Source organism: Salmo trutta, chromosome 16 (genome assembly GCF_901001165.1).
Source record: "Salmo trutta chromosome 16, fSalTru1.1, whole genome shotgun sequence".
Classification (NCBI taxonomy): domain Eukaryota; kingdom Metazoa; phylum Chordata; class Actinopteri; order Salmoniformes; family Salmonidae; genus Salmo; species Salmo trutta.
In genome coordinates, this window is record NC_042972.1 from 35,834,716 (window position 1) to 35,854,896 (window position 20,181).

General features: G+C 45.7%; 1 protein-coding gene across 1 annotated transcript in view; it reads left to right on the forward strand.

Moving 5' to 3' along the window:
• sort1a (sortilin 1a) overlaps positions 1–20,019 on the forward strand; it is a 37,224-nt gene extending 17,205 nt beyond the window's left edge. Inside the window, exons 2-20 of the mRNA XM_029694174.1 lie at positions 9,767–9,826; positions 9,919–9,992; positions 10,186–10,288; positions 10,570–10,731; positions 10,938–11,011; positions 11,788–11,837; positions 13,976–14,103; positions 14,180–14,324; positions 14,485–14,640; positions 14,731–14,843; positions 14,963–15,065; positions 15,858–16,026; positions 16,164–16,363; positions 16,457–16,646; positions 16,915–17,031; positions 17,119–17,227; positions 17,340–17,452; positions 17,535–17,661; positions 17,862–20,019. Of these exons, the coding sequence (XP_029550034.1) occupies positions 9,767–9,826; positions 9,919–9,992; positions 10,186–10,288; positions 10,570–10,731; positions 10,938–11,011; positions 11,788–11,837; positions 13,976–14,103; positions 14,180–14,324; positions 14,485–14,640; positions 14,731–14,843; positions 14,963–15,065; positions 15,858–16,026; positions 16,164–16,363; positions 16,457–16,646; positions 16,915–17,031; positions 17,119–17,227; positions 17,340–17,452; positions 17,535–17,661; positions 17,862–17,876 (2,208 nt within the window). The 3' untranslated portion in view covers positions 17,877–20,019. The remainder of the gene's footprint in view (positions 1–9,766; positions 9,827–9,918; positions 9,993–10,185; positions 10,289–10,569; positions 10,732–10,937; positions 11,012–11,787; positions 11,838–13,975; positions 14,104–14,179; positions 14,325–14,484; positions 14,641–14,730; positions 14,844–14,962; positions 15,066–15,857; positions 16,027–16,163; positions 16,364–16,456; positions 16,647–16,914; positions 17,032–17,118; positions 17,228–17,339; positions 17,453–17,534; positions 17,662–17,861) is intronic.
• The last annotated feature ends 162 nt before the right edge of the window (positions 20,020–20,181 follow it).

Sequence of the window (20,181 nt, forward strand, 5' to 3'; positions counted from 1 at the left end):
TTGCACAACAGCATGTGAAATGTATTGTCAATCAGTGTTGCTTCCTAAGTGGACAGTTTGATTTCACAGAAGTGTGATTGACTTGGAGTTACATTGTGTTGTTTAAGTGTTCCCTTTATTTTTTTGAGCAGTGTATATGTATGTATGTATGTATGTAAGTAATGTTATGTATGTATGTATGTAATGTTATGTATATGTTTTTCCCTCACGATTTTTAATGGGGGTACTCAGCACCCCATCTTCCCGCGACTATGATTATCCTCCCTCCTGATGAGGGAGAGAAATTTGAAAATATGTTAAAGGTGAACTGCACTCACCGATTCCACATGTGTTCAGTCATTACTGAAGCCCAAATGAGAGTTTTCTTTGGGGTGTGATTTAATGTGGGTGTGTCTTTGCCATTCAAGCTCAACAAACAAAGGCAGTAGTGAGTAAATTAGTGACAGCTAAGTAAGCAAAGCTAGCTTTGCTATTGAGAAAAGTTTTGAAGTTGATGATTTCTCCCCTTCTGACTGACTCGCCGTCTCAAGATGATCTGCTAATTCAGTTCAATGTGTAGGCTAAAGCCTGCTCTCATCTTGTTATAGCACTAAAGGGGAGACCAGCTTCATATTAATGCCCATGATTTTGGAATGAGATGTTCGACGAGCAGGTGTCCATTTACCGTAATTTACGGACTATTGAGCGCACCTGAATATAAGCCGCACCCACTGAATTTAAAAAAGAAATATATTTTGAACATAAATAAGCCGCACATGTCTATAAGCCGCAGGTGCCTACCGGTACATTGAAACAAATTAACTTTACACAGGCTTTAACGAAACACGGCTTGTAACAAAAATAAATAGGCTTTAACGAAACACGGCTTGTAACAAAAAATAAACAATTAGCAGTAAGCTTTAGTTGTCTTTTTGCACTGAGTCAATTCCTCACGCTGCTGTTTCCAACGTCTTATCATCGACTCATTAAGACCAAGCTCCCGTGCAGCAGCTCTATTTCCTTTTCCAACAGCCAGATCAATCGCCTTCAACTTGAAAGCTGCATCATATGCATTTCTCCGTGTCTTTTCCATGATGAGGGTGACAAAATGACTACCGTAATCAGAATGATGGGACGTTTGAGAGCGCTCGATTTAATCTAAACAGTAAACAAAAAAAGTTGTTTGACCTTAACCCGTTCGGCAATTTGATTGGTCTAATGAAAGCTTCATGCCGCCAAAAAACTGAGCACGTCACAGAATGTGTTTTTTTGGATAAAAAAAATTTGAAAGCAGGAAAAATCCATATATTAGCCGCGTCATTGTTTAAGCCGCGAGGTTCAAAGCTGGGAAAAAAGTTGCGGCTTGTAGTCCGGAAATTACGGTACTTCTCTTGATGTAGTGTGTATACGGTGCTTTCAAAGTAGACCCCCCTTCATGTTTTCCACATTTTGGAAAATTGAATAAAACATGTTTTCTCATCACTCTACACACAATACCAACGCGGTTGTAACGCAACTCTTTTTTTTGTAACGCCTGGATCACACCTACAACGTCATTGTGCAAAATGGTACGCAGCATCATCTGGATATGTGTGCAACAAAAGTTCATTCACCTTCTGCTACTATTTTTGTCAAGCTGTCTACGCATACAGTTTGATGCATATGTTCGATAAATCCAACATATGCACCACACACAATGCACTGCAGCTGTCTCTGCAAGGCAAACACATCGTTCCATTGGAATTTAATGTACTTCTGGTGTAACAAAACGAAAAAACGCTGTCGGTGTGACCGAGTCGTTAATTCTTCCATGGATCTCACACTAAATTCAGCACAACGGGGAAAACGTTTGGGATGTAGGACTGTTAAACTAACACTATTCAAAGGCCACAGAGAAACTTGGAATAACCTGTATTTTGGAATGTCGGTTGTTGATTTCGCCACAAAGGGAACAGACCACTTTTTCTGTTAACTTAAATGAATCACGACCCGGCATAGGATATCAACAGTGACAACGGTTGACTGTCCAAAAAATGTATTGGTGTGTGGCCAGCGACTTTTATAGAGAGACCACCCAAATGTTCTGTGCCATTTCATTAACTCCTCGTTCTAAGTCCTGCGCATCCCAGCGTGACAATATCTGCGGTACAAAACCAAAGATATTGAGCCGTTTTAAGCAATCAATCTTACGTCATCGTGATGACTAAACTTATACTAACATCATCAATCTGAGGTAAAAATTATTTATAATTCCACTAAATTGTATAGCTTGAAAATGCAAGCTTGTGTAAGGTAGTAATACAAACTGTCCACATTAGGGAAATTAGCACAGTATACAATTTAATATTTTTTTATTTATTTAACTAGGCAAGTCAGTTAAGAACAAATTCTTATTTACAATGACAGCCTAGGAACAGTGGGTTAACTGCCTTGTTCAGGGGCAGAACAACAGATTTTTACCTTGTCAATATGGCAAAATATTTGGGAGGAGTCTTTACGCTAGCATTGTGTTTTGATGTATTTCTAATACCTAATAAGACTTTTCCTGCTTGATGTTTTCTAAGACCCATTTTCCATTCTATGAACTTCACATGTTTGCGCTCATGTTTTTTTTTTTTACATGGAAAAGCCCCTAAGCAAGGAACAGAAGGATATAGGCCTACAGTGTGTTATACAGTAAATAACCATTAACAACACTACCTACATAAGACATTAGTGTTATCAACATACATTATGATTATTCAGGGTAACTTGTCAGTAATGCATAACATCATACGTGTCCAAATATCTGTGTAAAATGTAGGCTAACTAAAGTGGTCACTGACACCAGTGGGAACTAAGATTTATAGGCATAATTCCAAACTGGCCAGAACCACAGTGAGCGTCTATGTCTGTCTGAATATCCATCTTAAATCCAACTTAAAGCTTTAAATCCTGACTCTCCAGGGCTGAGAAACCCACAGGCTCTTTATCTGTGTCCAGCACAAACTCCTAGTCTCAGACACACACCACTATCTCTCCCTGACCTCTGAACCAAGGAGAGAAGACTCAAAACTGAAGTATTTAAGGAAAATGTAATTAATTATTCCACGCATCTAGGGCTATATGTTGCTGCTTGTTACCTTTTTTTTGTGTAGTATTCATTTGATTGAATGTGTCTAAATGTGCAATAACAACATCATGAAGGTCCGGCTGGCTGGGAGTTTTTCCCCTGGTCTGTGGTCAGAATGTACAGAGAAAACATGTCCTGTTCCCTGTGTGTGTGTGTCTCAGTGTGTGTCTCAGAGCTGGGTTGCAGCACAGAACCAAGGAAAGCAGCACAGTGATGTTCCACGTGCTGTTTGTGTCCAGAGGATAGAGAGGGACGGAGAGAAGGGGGCAGAGAAAGGGAGGGAAGGAGAGTTGGACGGCTAGATATAAAGAAAGAAAGGGATAGGAAAGAGATGAAATAAGTGGACAAGGGGCAGGGAGGGAGGGAGGGGTGGAGATAATTAGTGATGGGAGGAAGAAATGTAGGGGGAAGGAAAGTTTCATGGTTGGCTGTGTTTTTTTGTTTTTCCATATTATCCCATCTTCACTCAATAGGGGTGGAGTAATGGGCTGTGTATGTCTCCTCCCAGATGCTAATAGCTGACTGAGCTTCAAGTAGGACCAGACTTTCACCTCACTCAGCTCCAGCCCAGTGCCTCAAACCTACTGTACCTAAACCTGCAATAGCCCTATATACAGTACCAGCCAGATCCATGCATTTAGAGTGTTGGACCATTGAGGTTTCTGCATTATGAAGCATTTACATGAATCCACAACATTCTATGGCAGCCATGTTATCACGCCATTTACATTAAAAGGGGAATATTTAAATAATGCTATGTACCTGAATGTCGAAAATTAGATCAATATACAAAATTCTAGAAGTTGTCCCACCTCTCTAAATACATATAGAGTAATTATCAAAGTTAGCTATCTTCGTCCTCCTAACGTAGTCATCACTGCTAGCTAGCTAGTCAACACTGCTAGCTAGCCAACCAGCCAACTTCCACCGACTAGCAGCACTGTAGAATCTATTACATTACAACGAAACGACTTGACTAGTGTAGTGTTAGTGAGCCAGCTACATAGTTGTCTTTGCTGTCTTTGCATCTAAGATAATTGTGTAGTTTAGAGTAATTATTAGTAACTAGCCAGCCGCGACGCCAGACGTAGTCAACACACCTAGTCATCATTAACCCACTGCTAGCTAGCTAGCCAACAGCTAGCCAACCGTTACCGACTAGCAGCGCTGTAGATACTAATACTTTACAATGGAACGATTTGACTAGTGCAGTGTTGGCTAGCTAGCTACATAGTTGTCTTTGTCATAGCTTGATAATTGTGTAGTTTAGTAATTACCGAGGTTAGCTAGCCAGCTATTGCTGTCCCCCGCGACGCCATTTTTCCAAACCCAGCCAACCGACGAGTAACACTGTAGAAACTAAATACATTACAAAGGAACGTCTTGATTAGTGTTATGTTAGCTAGCTACAAAGTTGCTTTTGTATCATGACAAGGTGTAGTACTGAAACTATTGAGGTCACCTAGCCAGCTACACCTAGCCAGCTACACGTTCAAACAAAGTCAACAACGCAGCCACTGCTAGCTAGCCTACTCCACCAGCCAGCAGTACTGTATCATTTTCGTCATTTTAGTCAATAAGATTTTTTGCAACGTAAGCTTAACTTTCTGAACATTCGAGACGTGTAGTCCACTTGTCATTCCAATCTCCTTTGCGTTAGCGTAGCCTCTTCTGTAGCTTGTCAACTATGTGTCTGTCTATCCCTGTTCTCTCCCCTCTGCACAGGCCATACAAACGCTCCACACCGCGTGGCCGCTGCCACTCTAACCTGGTGGTCCCAGCGCGCACGACCCACGTGGAGTTCCAGGTCTCCGGCAGCCTCTGGAACTGCCGGTCTGCGGCCAACAAGGCTGAGTTCATCTCAGCCTATGCTACCCTCCAGTCCCTAGACTTCCTGGCGCTGACGGAAACATGGATCACCACAGATAACACTGCTACTCCTACTGCTCTCTCCTCGTCTGCCCACGTGTTCTCGCATACCCCTAGAGCATCGAGCCAGCGGGGTGGTGGCACTGGAATCCTCATCTCTCCCAAGTGGACATTCTCTCTTTCTCCCCTGACCCATCTGTCTATCTCCTCATTTGAATTCCATGCTGTCACAGTTACCAGCCCTTTCAAGCTTAACATCCTCATCATTTATCGCCCTCCAGGTTCCCTTGGAGAGTTCATCAATGAGCTTGACGCCCTGATAAGTTCCTTTCCTGAGGATGGCTCACCTCTCACAGTTCTGGGTGACTTTAACCTCCCCACGTCTACCTTCGACTCATTCCTCTCTGCCTCCTTCTTTCCACTCCTCTCCTCTTTTGACCTCACCCTCTCACCTTCCCCCCCTACTCACAAGGCAGGCAATACGCTTGACCTCATCTTTACTAGATGCTGTTCTTCCACTAATCTCATTGCAACTCCCCTCCAAGTCTCCGACCACTACCTTGTATCCTTTTCCCTCTCGCTCTCATCCAACACTTCTCACTCTGCCCCTACTCGGATGGTATTGCGCCGTCCCAACCTTCGCTCTCTCTCTCCCGCTACTCTCTCCTCTTCCATCCTATCATCTCTTCCCTCTGCTCAAACCTTCTCCAACCTATCTCCTGATTCTGCCTCCTCAACCCTCCTCTCCTCCCTCTCTGCATCCTTTGATTTTCTCTGTCCCCTATCCTCCAGGCCGGCTCGGTCCTCCCCTCCTGCTCCGTGGCTCGACGACTCACTGCGAGCTCACAGAACAGGGCTCCGGGCAGCCGAGCGGAAATGGAGGAAAACTCGCCTCCCTGCGGACCTGGCATCCTTTCACTCCCTCCTCTCTACATTTTCCTCTTCTGTCTCTGCTGCTAAAGCCACTTTCTACCACTCTAAATTCCAAGCATCTGCCTCTAACCCTAGGAAGCTTTTTGCTACCTTCTCCTCCCTCCTGAATCCTCCTCCCCCCCCCCCCTCCTCCCTCACTGCGGATGACTTCGTCAACCATTTTGAAAAGAAGGTTGACGACATCCGATCCTCGTTTGCTAAGTCAAGCGACACCGCTGGTCCTGCTCACACTGCCCTACCCTGTGCTTTGACCTCTTTCTCCCCTCTCTCTCCAGATGAAATCTCGCGTCTTGTGACGGCCGGCCGCCCAACAACCTGCCCACTTGACCCTATCCCCTCCTCTCTTCTCCAGACCATTTCCGGAGACCTTCTCCCCTACCTCACCTCACTCATCCTTGACCGCTGGCTACGTCCCTTCCGTCTTCAAGAGAGCGAGAGTTGCACCCCTTCTGAAAAAACCTACACTCGATCCCTCCGATGTCAACAACTACAGACCAGTATCCCTTCTTTCTTTTCTCTCCAAAACTCTTGAACGTGCCGTCCTTGGCCAGCTCTCCTGCTATCTCTCTCAGAACGACCTTCTTGATCCTAATCAGTCAGGTTTCAAGACTGGGCATTCAACTGAGACTGCTCTTCTCTGTGTCACGGAGGCTCTCCGCACTGCTAAAGCTAACTCTCTCTCCTCTGCTCTCATCCTTCTAGACCTATCTGCTGCCTTTGATACTGTGAACCATCAGATCCTCCTCTCCGCCCTCTCCGAGCTGGGCATCTCCGGCGCGGCCCACGCTTGGATTGCGTCCTACCTGACAGGTCGCTCCTACCAGGTGGCGTGGCGAGAATCTGTCTCCGCACCACGTGCTCTCACCACTGGTGTCCCCCAGGGCTCTGTTCTAGGCCCTCTCCTATTCTCGCTATACACCAAGTCACTTGGCTCTGTCATATCCTCACACGGTCTCTCCTATCATTGCTATGCAGACGACACACAATTAATCTTCTCCTTTCCCCCTTCTGACAACCAGGTGGCGAATCGCATCTCTGCATGTCTGGCAGACATATCAGTGTGGATGACGGATCACCACCTCAAGCTGAACCTCGGCAAGACGGAGCTGCTCTTCCTCCCGGGGAAGGACTGCCCGTTCCATGATCTCGCCATCACGGTTGACAACTCCCTTGTGTCCTCCTCCCAGAGTGCTAAGAACCTTGGCGTGATCCTGGACAACACCCTGTCGTTCTCCACTAACATCAAGGCGGTGACCCGATCCTGTAGGTTCATGCTCTACAACATTCGCAGAGTACGACCCTGCCTCACACAGGAAGCGGCGCAGGTCCTAATCCAGGCACTTGTCATCTCCCGTCTGGATTACTGCAACTCGCTGTTGGCTGGGCTCCCTGCCTGTGCCATCAAACCCCTACAACTCATCCAGAACGCCGCAGCCCGTCTGGTGTTCAACCTTCCCAAGTTCTCTCACGTCACCCCGCTCCTCCGCTCTCTCCACTGGCTTCCAGTTGAAGCTCGCATCCGCTACAAGACCATGGTGCTTGCCTACGGAGCTGTGAGGGGAACGGCACCTCCGTACCTTCAGGCTCTGATCAGGCCCTACACCCAAACAAGGGCACTGCGTTCATCCACCTCTGGCCTGCTCGCCTCCCTACCTCTGAGGAAGCACAGTTCCCGCTCAGCCCAGTCAAAACTGTTCGCTGCTCTGGCACCCCAATGGTGGAACAAGCTCCCTCACGATGCCAGGACAGCGGAGTCAATCACCACCTTCCGGAGACACCTGAAACCCCACCTCTTTAAGGAATACCTGGGATAGGATAAAGTAATCCTTCTAACCCCCCCCCCTTTAAAAGATTTAGATGCACTATTGTAAAGTGGTTGTTCTACTGGATATTATAGGTGAATGCACCAATTTGTAAGTCGCTCTGGATAAGAGCGTCTGCTAAATGACTTAAATGTAATGTAAATGTACATGGCTCTGGTACAGACACAGCTGTCCTCTGACACTGCAGCCCCTCTCTCCCTGCTCCTTTAAGCATCATACCCAACCCTCCAAACCATGTATGACATTTACACAGCTTCACCTCAAAGATCACAGCCTGCATGTGTTTGACCTTTTATTTCTGGAGATATTGATGTAGCACTCTTGTTAACACCTAGAACCCTACAGAATAAGGGGCTCACTGTGCTGGCCTGTAACCTCCCAGCCCTAAAGTACACCAGTGGTGTGTGTGCTTTAGCTCTGGAATATTTCATCACAGGATGTGAACTCGTGTCTGGTCTGTGAGGTCACATCCTGTCTGGCAGTTAGGACACAGGGTTTGTAGCTGTATTTGACAATTAAATGATCCCCCTCCTCCTGCTCTTCTTCTGTCTATTGATGGTATCAATTCATCCCCTCAGGCAGTCTCCTCTCTTCCTCATCCCCCTCTTCTTACTCCTCCTCACTCCCACCAAGTTAAAAGATATATGTCAGTGACAGAACCTCCTCTGGTCCCTGTCATCCAGCTGGAGCTGCTGAATGGGCTGACCGAGGCTGACCTGTCCCACACTGCCTTGCTGCTTTGTTTTGGGTTTGAAACTCAGGGCAGGGTATCGGTTGTCCAGGCAGCCTGGCAGGGGTTCAGAGGAACAAATGAAGAAAACACGTTCTTGGTTAGATTTGACACAGGTGTACAAGCATTGGTCTTGTACTATTATACTCCTAAGAAAAGCAGAAGCCTTTCCACCCCCATAACATTAACAATCTGCTACAGTAACATTATTTGTGCCCAGGCGTGCCAGCTTAAACCTGGCAGGGTTGTTTTAAACAAGAGTCTTTGAACTCAAGTTGAACCGGGTCGATCAGATCACTTCAGAGGAGGGATGAAGAGTGAGATGATTCCTTTGGAGCAGGATTAAGGAAGGATTGAGGGGTTGTATGAACAGATCTACTGTATTTGGAGGAGGAAGGATGGAGAGAGTGTGAGGAACCGATGCTTTTGAAGAAAGGATGGAAACTTGTGTTCACAGTTGGAGTGACCATGTGTTCCCCTGGACCTGTTTACTAGTAGTTTCCAGAGAGCTGCCTGCCTCCTGCCTCATGTGGCTTTATAGACTTCCTAGAGTAGCAGACACTCTCCAGGCCTTACCTCTCCTCATAAACAACACACAGAGGCAGGCTAGTGGTGGGGGGAACCATAGCCTCCTCTCTCCACAGACCTACTAGATGTAATTCAGGGTAGAATGGAAGAAGTAAACTCTGAATTAGTGGTAATGTAAGACAAACACTCATTATGCTCTCCACCTGACTTCTTTGTCTTAGCTCTCTTTCTTTCCCCTCTGTCTCTCTTTCTGGGGGGTAATCTCTCGATCAGCTCTAAGGCACACACACATTCTCTCTCTCACTGTCTCTCTCTCTCTCCATCGTCTGCAGACTGGACTAAAACTTTAGGGGGCCCTCAGGAGAATTAGGGGCCTGTGTGAGCAAGAGTGTTTTTGTCCTGCTTTCAGGACACAAGGCCCTCAGTCACTCTCTTGTTCTCGGGCCTCTCAGTTTGTCAGCCAAGTAGGAATGTAGGTCACACTCACAGTTCCATACAAAGAACATAGTATGACAGTTGGGACACTCAGCAACAGCCTGGGAGGTGTGTGTGTGTGTGGTCAACTCTCCCTGTGTTGAACAGGCAGGGTTTAGATAAAGGAGAGTAGGAAAGGGGGAATCACACAAGTGAATGTCCCTCTGTGTTCTGTATGACATCACATTGTGTCAAATTTGACTGTTTCCTGTACCCTGTGATTTCACTTAGTGTAAACCACACGACGCTACACGTGCTGTACCTCATGATCCTTTGTAAGCCGTGTTGATAAGCCTTCTCTTTTTCTCCTGTCTGCAGTATGCCTTCAATGACCTGAGTGGCTCAGTGTCTCTGGCCTGGGTGGGAGATGGCACAGGGGTAAGTACAGTGTAAACTCTGTGTGTGTGTGTGTGTGTGTGTGTGTGTGTGTGTGTGTGTCCACCTGTAAAGCCTGTGTTGTATCTCCACAGGTGCTTCTGGTGCTGACCACATTCCAGGTGCCTGTCTTCATGATTCGCCTTGGCCAGTCTAAACTCTACCGCAGGTCAGAAACACCAGATACAGGAGATACGGGTCTATTTTACCAGTCTCAACTCGTCAGGGATTGAATCGCACATTAACTTTTGGGGTCACCCTTAAAATAGTGGAGTTATGATACTTTTAATATAAGGATTCCTGATTTGTATTGGGAGTGCCCAGTAGGTTTTTGTACATTTCCCCCCGTCTCTCTCTCCCAGCGAGGACTATGGAAAGACATTCCAGGACGTGACCCACCTGATCAACAACACCTTTGTTCAGACTGAGTTTGGCATCGCCATTGGTCCTGACAACTCTGGCAGGGTCAGTACTTCTTCCCTTCATGACTACATAGACATATTCTGTCTGTATAGACTGGATTGTACCTAGAGGATTCAGTCAACAGATGCACAGCTCCAGTAATCAAACTAGTCTTTGTTTCTCTCTGGTACTACTACGTTGAGTTATAATTGATTGCCCAGAGATTTAATGCACCTTTTTTCTCAGATCTAAGCCAGTTACCTGTCTCCCTCTATTGGTGATCTATTCTGTCGCTTAGTGATCTCCTGGGTTCTCCTCTGATCCACTGTCTCTCTGTCCTCCAGGTGATCATGACAGGTGACGTGTCAGAGGGAGGGGGATCCCGGATTTTCCGCTCGCTGGATTATGGACGTAGTTTTTCCCCAGCGGACCTCCCCTTCTTTCCTCTGATTCAGACACTGTATAACCCCAACGACAGTAACGTGCTACTGACCCTCAGCATCACGGTACATGACCCTAACCTCTAACCTCTGATCCCTGACCATCAGCATCATGGTACATAACCCTGATCTCTGACCCCCAACCCTAACGCTTGGGGTAAATGCGCAAGACACATTTCAGTTGAATGCATTCGGTTGTACAACTGACTAGGTATCTGCCTTTCCTCTATTAATATGGTCTGTTTTTTTCGTCCCTCCCTCCTCTCCTCCAGTTGGACCTGTGGCTGTCTGAAGACTTTGGCTCCACCTGGAGGAAGATCCATGACAGCGTGTGTCTGGTCAGATGGTGAGAGCTTCCATTTAACAAGTTCATTAATCAGTCAGTAACAATGGATGTTTTTTATGATCTTGTTTACTCCCAAACAAACACCTATGTCCTCTAGCTCCATATTCCAACATATTTTACCTCTGAATCGCCCCGATCCTTCTCCCTTTTTCTCTCATTTACTCTCCCAATCAGTGGTGTGAGCAAAGCTACAGGAGGTGTGTGTGTGTGTGTGTGTGTGTGTGTGTGTGTGTGTGTAAGTTTAACTTTATTGTTGTTATTCCAGCTGTCTTGCCTGTCAGTTGTGACCACATATTTGACTCCAGTTTCAGTGCTGCATCAGAAGTTCAGATCAGGCCAAAGAGCCAGGATGTGGTAGTTACTGCACACTCATCGCCTCGCACAGCATTCTGGGAACTCTGTGGCCACAGCTTCAACTGGAGCTCTGACCAGAATGCATTACACAAGCAGTTTGGGCTCCCAGGACAGTGAATCAGGAGTCAGCAGAATAGTGTATATTCATTCCACAACTCCTGGTAGAGGTCAGTTGTACAGTGGGTTGGTGAATATTGTCACTTCAGCAGCAGTCGAGTGACACCTCAGTCAGGTGGGAACCAGATGTTTTCATTCCTTTACAGGGGTGTCACGGTGGGATGAGTCCATATTCCACACCATCTGTTTTGTATAACCCTGCTACATGTATACGCGTCAGGAGGAATGTACCGGCCTCAATCCCCAGTGAATAGGAAAGATCGCTGTCTGTCCGTCTAACTGTCCGTCTGTCTGTGTGATCCTAGGGGTCCTGAGGACAGCATCTACTTCACCACAAACTCTAACGGATCCTGCAGTGAGTAGACCATGACTACAGTAACTATGTCAACACAACACCAATAAGAACAAATAACTCATTGAGCCAGACATCTGTCCAGAGCGACTGCACTAATAATAACACAGCCATACGATTCACCATACACAACAGCACACAATGATACACTGCATGACCAAAAGTATAGGGACACCTGCTCGTCCAACATCTCATTCCAAAATCACGGGCATTAATATGGAGTTGGTACCCCCTCTGCTGCTATAATAGCCTTCACTCTTCTGGGAAGGCTTTCCACAAGATGTTGGAACATTGCTGCAGGGACTTGCTTCCATTCAGCCACAAGAGCATTTGTGAGGTTGGGCACTGATGTTGAGCGATTAGGCCTGGCTCGCAGTTGGCATTCCAATTCATCCCAAAGGTGTTCGATGGAGTTGAGGTCAGGGCTCTGTGCAGGCCAGTCAAGTTCTTCCACACCAATCTCAACAAACCATTTCTGTATGGAACTCGCTTTGTGCACAGGGGAATTTTCATGCTGAAACAGGAAAGGGCCTTCCCCAAACTGTTTACCACAAAGTTGGAAGCACAGAATCGTCTAGAATGTCATTGTATGCTGTAGTGTTAAGATTTCCCTTCACTGGAACTAAGGGGCCTAGCCCGAACCATGAAAAATAGCCCCAGACCATTATTCCTCCACCAAACTTTACAGTTGGCACTATGCATTGTGGCAGGCAGCGTTCTCCTGGCATCCACCAAACCGAGATACGTCCATCGGACTGCCAGATGGTGAAGCCTGATTCATCACTCCAGAGAACGTGTTTCCACTGCTCCAGAGTCCAATGGCGGCGAGTTTTACACCACTCCAGCCGACTCTTGGCATTGAGCATGGGGACCTTGTGTGTGGCTGCTCAGCCATGGAAACCCATTTCATGAAGCTCCCGACAAACCGTTATTGTGCTGACGTTTCTTCCAGAGGCAGTTGGGATCTCGGTAGTGAGTGTTGCAACCGAGGACAGATGATTTTTACACGCTTCAGCACTCAGCAATCCCATTCTGTGAGCTTGTGTGGCCTATCACTTCGCGACTGAGCCGTTGTTGCTCCTAGACGTTTCCACTTCACAATAACAGCACCTACTGTTGACCGGGGCAGCTCTAGCAGGGCCGAAATTTGATTAACTGACTTGTTGGAAAGGTGGCATCCTATGGCATCCCACGTTGAAAGTCATTGAGCTCTTCAGTAAGGCCATTCTACTGCCAATGTTTGTCTATTGAGATTGCATGTCTGTGCGCTCGATTTTATACACCTGTCCGCAACGGGTGTGGCTGAAATAGCCAAATCCACTAATTTGAAGGGGTGTTGTCACAGGAATTTTTCTATCCCAATGATAATCTATCCCAATGATAATATTTTGTATATATGGTGTATATACCGTAATTTACGGACTACAAGCCGCTACTTTTTTCTCACGCTTTGAACCTCGCGCCTTAAACAATGACGCGGCTAATATATGGATTTTTCCCGCTTTCAAATATATATATATTTTTTTTAAACACATTCTGTGACGTGCTCAGTTTTTTGGCGGCATGAAGCTTTCATTAGACCAATGAAATTGCCGAACGGGTTAAGGTCAAACAACTTTTTTGTTTACTGTTTAGATTAAATCGAGCGCTCTCAAACTTCCCATCATTCTGATTACGGTAGTCATTTTGTCACCCTCATTATGGCAAAGACACGGAGAAATGCATATGATGCAGCTTTCAAGTTGAAGGCGATTGATCTGGCTGTTGGAAAAGGAAATAGAGTTGCTGCATGGGAGCTTGGTCTAGAGCAATGACGTTCTTGGTAGGCTACTGTTTACTGCAATTTTTTTTATTACAAGCCGTGTTTCGTTAAAGCCTATTTATTTTTGTTACAAGCCGTGTTTCATTAAAGCCTGTAAAGTTAATTTGTTTCAATGTACCGGTAGGCACCTGTGGCTTATAGACATGTGCGGCTTATTTATGTTCAAAATAATAATTTTTTTAAAATTCAGTGGGTGCGGCTTATATTCAGGTGCGCTCAATAGTCTGGAAATTACGGTAGATGAGCAAATAATCTCAAACTTTGTACTGATAACAATCATACGTGTTTTCAGTCGTCTCTTTCACTCTCCCCTCTTCAGATGATAAGGGCATGTTGGAGCTGAAGAGGTCTCTAGACTATGGCAAGAACATCAAGACCATCGCCAGCAAGATCTACTCCTTCGTACTGGGAGGACGCTTTGTCTTCGCCTCCATCATGACTGGCTCGGTGTGTGTGTGTTACGTTAGTATGTGTGTTTCCACAGTAAAGTCTGTGTGTGTTATAATGTGTGTGTGTTCCTCAGGGTACCCAGCGTATGATCCATGTGTCAGTAGATGGTGGTGATGTGTGGAACATGGCTCAGCTCCCTACTGTTGGCCATGAGCAGTTCTACTCCATATTGGCAGCCAGCGACGACATGGTGTTCATGCACGTAGACGAACCTGGAGGTCAGTCAGAACACACACACCATTATGGATTAAGATTCTTTCTTAGATGTGTGTCTTTAAGATCTCACTTGTCCCTTGCTATCCTCCCAGATGAAGCTTTTGTCTACATGACAATAGATGGTTTATGAAGCTTTATTTACTTAGTGACACATTGTGACAGATACTGGCATAGGGACCATCTACATATCAGATGACAGAGGGACGCTCTACTCCAAGTCCCTGGAGCGCCACCTCTACACGGCCACAGGGGGCGACACTGATTTCACCAACGTCACCTCGCTCAGGGGTGTCTACATGACCAGCGTACTCACAGAGGGTGGGTCTACACTGCCACACACGGACACAGAGACGCACCGTTTTTGAAGTGTTTTTCTATACAGTCTGACCCCCCACACTCCCTCTGTAGACGGCTCAGTGGAGACTGTGGTGTCATTTGACCAGGGGGGGGAGTGGCGGCCGCTACAACGGCCTCGGAACAGCCGCTGTGACACTGAGACCGCCACCAACCGCCCGGACCGAGTGAGACACACACACACACAACCCTGTGATTATATATGTGTGCTTTAGCAATACTGTATGTAGCTTTGTATTTCATGAGTGTTTTGTCCTTGTCCCTTACCCACCCTGTGTGTCTACAGTGCAGCCTGCACATCCACGCCTTATACAGCATCTCTATGAAGATGAACGTCCCTCTGCTGCCGCTCACACAGTTCAACGCTATAGGCCTCATTCTGGCTCATGGTAACACACACACAGTATACACCAGCCATACTCAATATTTCGGACCGTGGTCTGGATCCAGACCCAGAATGGGGTTCATTTTTACTGCTGTTGAGAGTTGTAATAGTAGAGTGTACAAGGTGGAATTTAGAAATGTGGAAGTGCATGGGCAGTTATGTCATTCAATGTCAGAAATGTCCAGTTAATCAACTAGCCCCCTCAAATTCAACTCTGGACCTCAAAGACAGTTCCACTTCATTGTTCCCCCCTAATCAGGGATTGATTTACACCTACACACCAGATGGGTGCAATTAATGATCAGGTAGAACAGAAAACCAGCAGGCTCTGGACCTCGTAGGGTAAGAGTCGAATACCCCTGACACTAGCACCTGTTAGCTTGGTAGCTGGTTAGCCCAACTTACCTATCTAAATTTTGTAGTTCTCATAGCCAGATTACATGCCCAGGGTCCTCCATTGATTTTGTTGAGTCACTCCAGTATCATATGAACACACAAGACATGGCAAAATGTGGAGAATTGCAGGAAAAGAGCTTTAAAATGGCAACATTTTCTCTCTGCCAGCAAGAGAAGTGTGAACAGACTGATCAGCTTGGGGTTGCATGGGTTGTGAGGTGGAGGTTTGTTACTACACCAATAAATGACAATATCCATCCAGATCTTTGCCACCTTGGAACATCTTACACACTGAGCCCAAAAATAACACAAACACAGGCCCACCCTATGGAGCACTAGAATAATGGAACATTCATATCCCAATTCCTTCACTCCCCTCTCTCTCTCTTTCTGTCTCCAGGTAGTGTGGGTGACCCAGTGTCTGTGCTGTCTCCTGATGTGTATGTGTCTGATGATGGAGGCTACTCCTGGCTGAGAGCGCTAACCGGACCCCACCACTACGCCATCCTAGACTCTGGAGGCCTTTTGGTGGCTGTCGAACACACATCTGCACCCGTCAACCAGATCAAGTGAGTGAAAGAGAGAGAGAGAGAGAGAGAGAGACAGAAATGGAGGAGGTCCTGCCATTTCAAATCTTTGCACTCAGGTTGTGTTTGATAATGATGCTAAGAGGCCTTTTCCCCCTCCTCCTCCATCACCCCTGCAGGTTTTCCACTGACGAGGGCCAGTGTTGGCATGCGTATAACTTCACAAGTGAGCCGCTGTATTTCACAGGGCTGGCGTTGGAGCCTGGAGCCCACTCCATGAACCTCAGCCTGTGGGGGTACAGAGTGGGCTTGCAGGGTCCCCTCAGTCACTACTGGGTCTCTGTTACCATCGACTTCAAACAGCTACTCTTCAGAGACTGTGAGTGGACTGTGTGTGTGTGCGTGCGTGCATGCGGATGTGCTTTTGATTGCGTTTGTGCCTGTGCTTACTGGTCTCTATGTTCCCCTGCAGGTGGGGAGGGGGACTATGTTCAGTGGTTGGCGCACTCTGATGACCTCAACAACCCCAATGACGGCTGCATTCTGGGATATAAGGAGCGTTTCCTGCGGCTGAGGAAAGATTCTGTCTGCTGGAACGGACGTGATTATGTCATCACCACCCAGCCCACCCCCTGCCCCTGCACACTGGACGACTACCAGTGGTCCGCACCTCATAAACCTTCCCGTCTATGTTACTACTCACTCTCTTTACTTTTCATTTGGCTCCCTTTGCTCCCCTCACCCATTGAGAGGGGTCGGGTTAAATCTAGAAGACATTTCGGTTAAATGCAATTCAGTTGTGCAACTGACTAGGTATTCCCCTTCCCCATCTTATCCATCTTTCACCATCACCTCTCTATCTCTCCTTGTGTTCAAGCAAACAACTGACATATGCATCTTTCTCTCTCTCTCTCTCTCTGTGTGTTGTAGTGACTATGGGTACTACCGTGCAGAGAACAGTTCTGAGTGTGTGGAGCAGGCAGATCTGAAGGGCCATGTTCTGGAGTTCTGTCTTCATGGCACCACAGAACAGCTGCAGACCAGCGGGTAAGGAGCTCACCTCACCACAAAAACAACAAAAATCCCTCTCTCTCCTTCCATTTTTCACTGTCTCTTCTGCTCTCCATTCTAAAGCTACCGGAAGATTCCAGGCGACCGGTGTGAGGGCGGGATCCAGCCTAAGAGGAAGGAGATTGATCTGAAGAGAAACTGCATCAGCAATGCACTCCACCCAAAACCCCTGGTCAGTGGAGCATTCCTGCTACAGCTATGATACAGCATCTGCTAAAGTCTTTGTCTGGCTCAGGGAGTAGGAAAACCATTCTAGACTTAACACCCCTCTCCTTCTCTCTCAGACGGAGGCCAACTTGTTAAGCTCTGCCTCTATAGTAGTGGTTGTAATGGTGATTCTGCTCATCAGCGCTGCCACAGGGGTTATGCTCGTCAAGAAATATGTCTGCGGAGGGAGGTCAGTTTACCTCACCTATCTCCTCCCCAACCTTTGTCCTCCCTGTGTGTACAGTATGTGACTGTGTGGTTATCTCGCTCAGGTTCCTGGTACACAGGTACTCAGTGCTACAACAGCATGCAGAGGCCAATGGGATAGAGGGAGTGGATGAACTGGACACACACACCACCGAGATGGGCAAAACACACTACCACGAAGACTCAGATGAGGTACACACACACACACACACACACTGCTAGCATACACAGACACAAGCAGTTTTTGTGTGACACAGCAATTTTGTGTACAGTACATTACAAGTACATTCCTGCTCTTATCCTGCATCATGCTCTCGCCTCTGTTAGTGTTTTTCCTCACGATATTCTCTCTCTCATTGTGTGTCTGTGTACATGTGGATTTTCCCACCCAGGACCTCTTGGAGTGAGAAGCGAGCTGCGAGAGACTTAATCCGCCAACCTGACAGCCTACCCACGACTACTCCCTCCCAGCATTGCCTCTCCTCCTCCTGCCGCCACTAATACTGCAGCTGCTCTGAGACTCCACTCCTACTCAATGACTGCAAACAGTTCTTACATACCTCTTCCCTCCCAAGGACACTGGCACTAAAGGGATGTATCATGTCCTGCAGAGGGCTGGAGAGCAGTGGGGCAGGGGCTGTGGGCTTGGGGCCTGTGGAGGGGAGCACAGAGGAGAGCTTTTGTGTCCCTAAGGAGCTTTTGTTGTGTCTGCAGCCTTCCTTTCTCCACAACGCTTTCTGATGCAGATTCACAGAGCAGGCGCTCTATTGCTGTAGTGCAGAGAGTCAGGGTGCAACAGCAGTGGCACTGGGAATGGTGTGTCTGGGTCAGACTGAGTTTCTATGGTACAGTACCTGATATGGTACACCCCTACGAAAGAGACCGTATCCAAAATGAGATGTGGAAAGCTTTCAACTGAAGTGGTACATAGTTATAAATTTAGTTATGTCTGAAATAATTTTGTACCAAGTGTAAAAGATAATCATTTTCATAAACAATATGTGTGAGGTGAAAACATATACTATATTTGTTATCGTTTTCAGGCCCATACCAGCTTTAGTGAGTATGGCCGCATTAACATAAACTAGCTAACCATACAGTACCTTGTCCTACTGTGCTTAGAGTGGACATCTTGAATTATATTACCAAAGCACTTTCATCATTTTGTGTTGCAGAGAAAATGTATCTGATTTGTCATACTGAGAGGGTAGAGAATATGGGGGAAACTACTCAGCAAATGAGTTGTCAAGCCTGAACAGACCATATTGTACTAGTGAATTACTTCAGCAATAATGAAAACTCTTTCCTTTTTAACTTCTGCCATGAGGCCTACTTAACAATGTCATAACAGATGTCATAAACAGTCATGCCAGCTGAAATTAACTTAATTTACACAATCTTTACACACACTGCTATTGAAGTGAACAAGTTGGATAGTAGTTTACCCAGCTACATCTAAAAAAAGATCAAATATATTTGTGTGTCTGGTATAGTCTGCTTGTAAACTATTTATAAACGGTAATTTGTTAACCATTACATTTAGCAAATACATGTGTAAGGCTTATTGTTCATGGTGTATATATGATTAAAGGGTCTGATAATAAATGGTTCATAAATAATATACATGTAATTATTAATAAACTCAAATATATTAACCAATGATATGTAATGTTAGCAAATAGTTTACTTATGGTAACAATCTTTTGAATACTGGTATAAAAGCAGACCCTGTCAACCTGTTACTAAGTTATATGTGAATCGTTACTGTTTGTTTTTTTTGATTACGATGAAGGCTATGATTTAATTGAAATCTTGTTTAACAAAAGAAGCGCTATGTTCAAAGTTTGTGTTTGTGGGAATTATTTGATTTTACAATTGGCAAGTGGACACATTATGTGAAATTAATTGTCCTAACATTTTCTTGTCAATATATTTTATTACCTCAGAATTTCATAAGCTAACATATCTAAGAAATAAAAATAGTTTGAGTATTCACTTGTGCTTTATTTACGGAAGCAGTATTCAGAACATAGAGCGGCAGAAATAATCATGGGCCTTAAGTCCGAAGCGTTTCATTAGACAATGTTACCTAGTTTCCTTTATATATTTGAGAAGCACAATATCAACATTTTTGGAGTTAATGCATGTCTACTGTGTAATGAAGTGATTCCATCTCCAAGTGGACCCAATTGAGGGTTAGGAGACTTCCTGACCAGGAAACACTCTGGGCTCTTGCAACTGGTACTTGGTTTTTGCAGGTACTCATTTTCTTTTCACACCATCAGGTTTGATTAACCAGCTATTATAAATGGCAGCTCATGCTGAGTTTTGGTGCAGTGCTATACTGTGAGATCGCTGTATAATGGACATAATGTTTTGTCTCAGATTTCCATCTTTCTGGGAATAGTCTGTTCCATTTTAGGCCTGGTGTATAGTAGTTTGTTTGCTTGTGTTATTATATATCATTGACAATTTTACAAACAGACTTGGAATGTCCTCTTTTGCTATATAGGTTGATCTCCTTGAATAAATAATAGTTTAAATGTTGAACTTTCTTGTCATGTCTATTTGGTCCTGCTTCACCAAAGGCATTATGCTATAACTCTTTAATTCCTTTACAATCACCTTTCAAAGGAACTCGCATCAGGTTTAGTTTATTGGGATCCCCATTAACTACTGCACATACAGCAGCTACTCTACCTGTGGTCCACA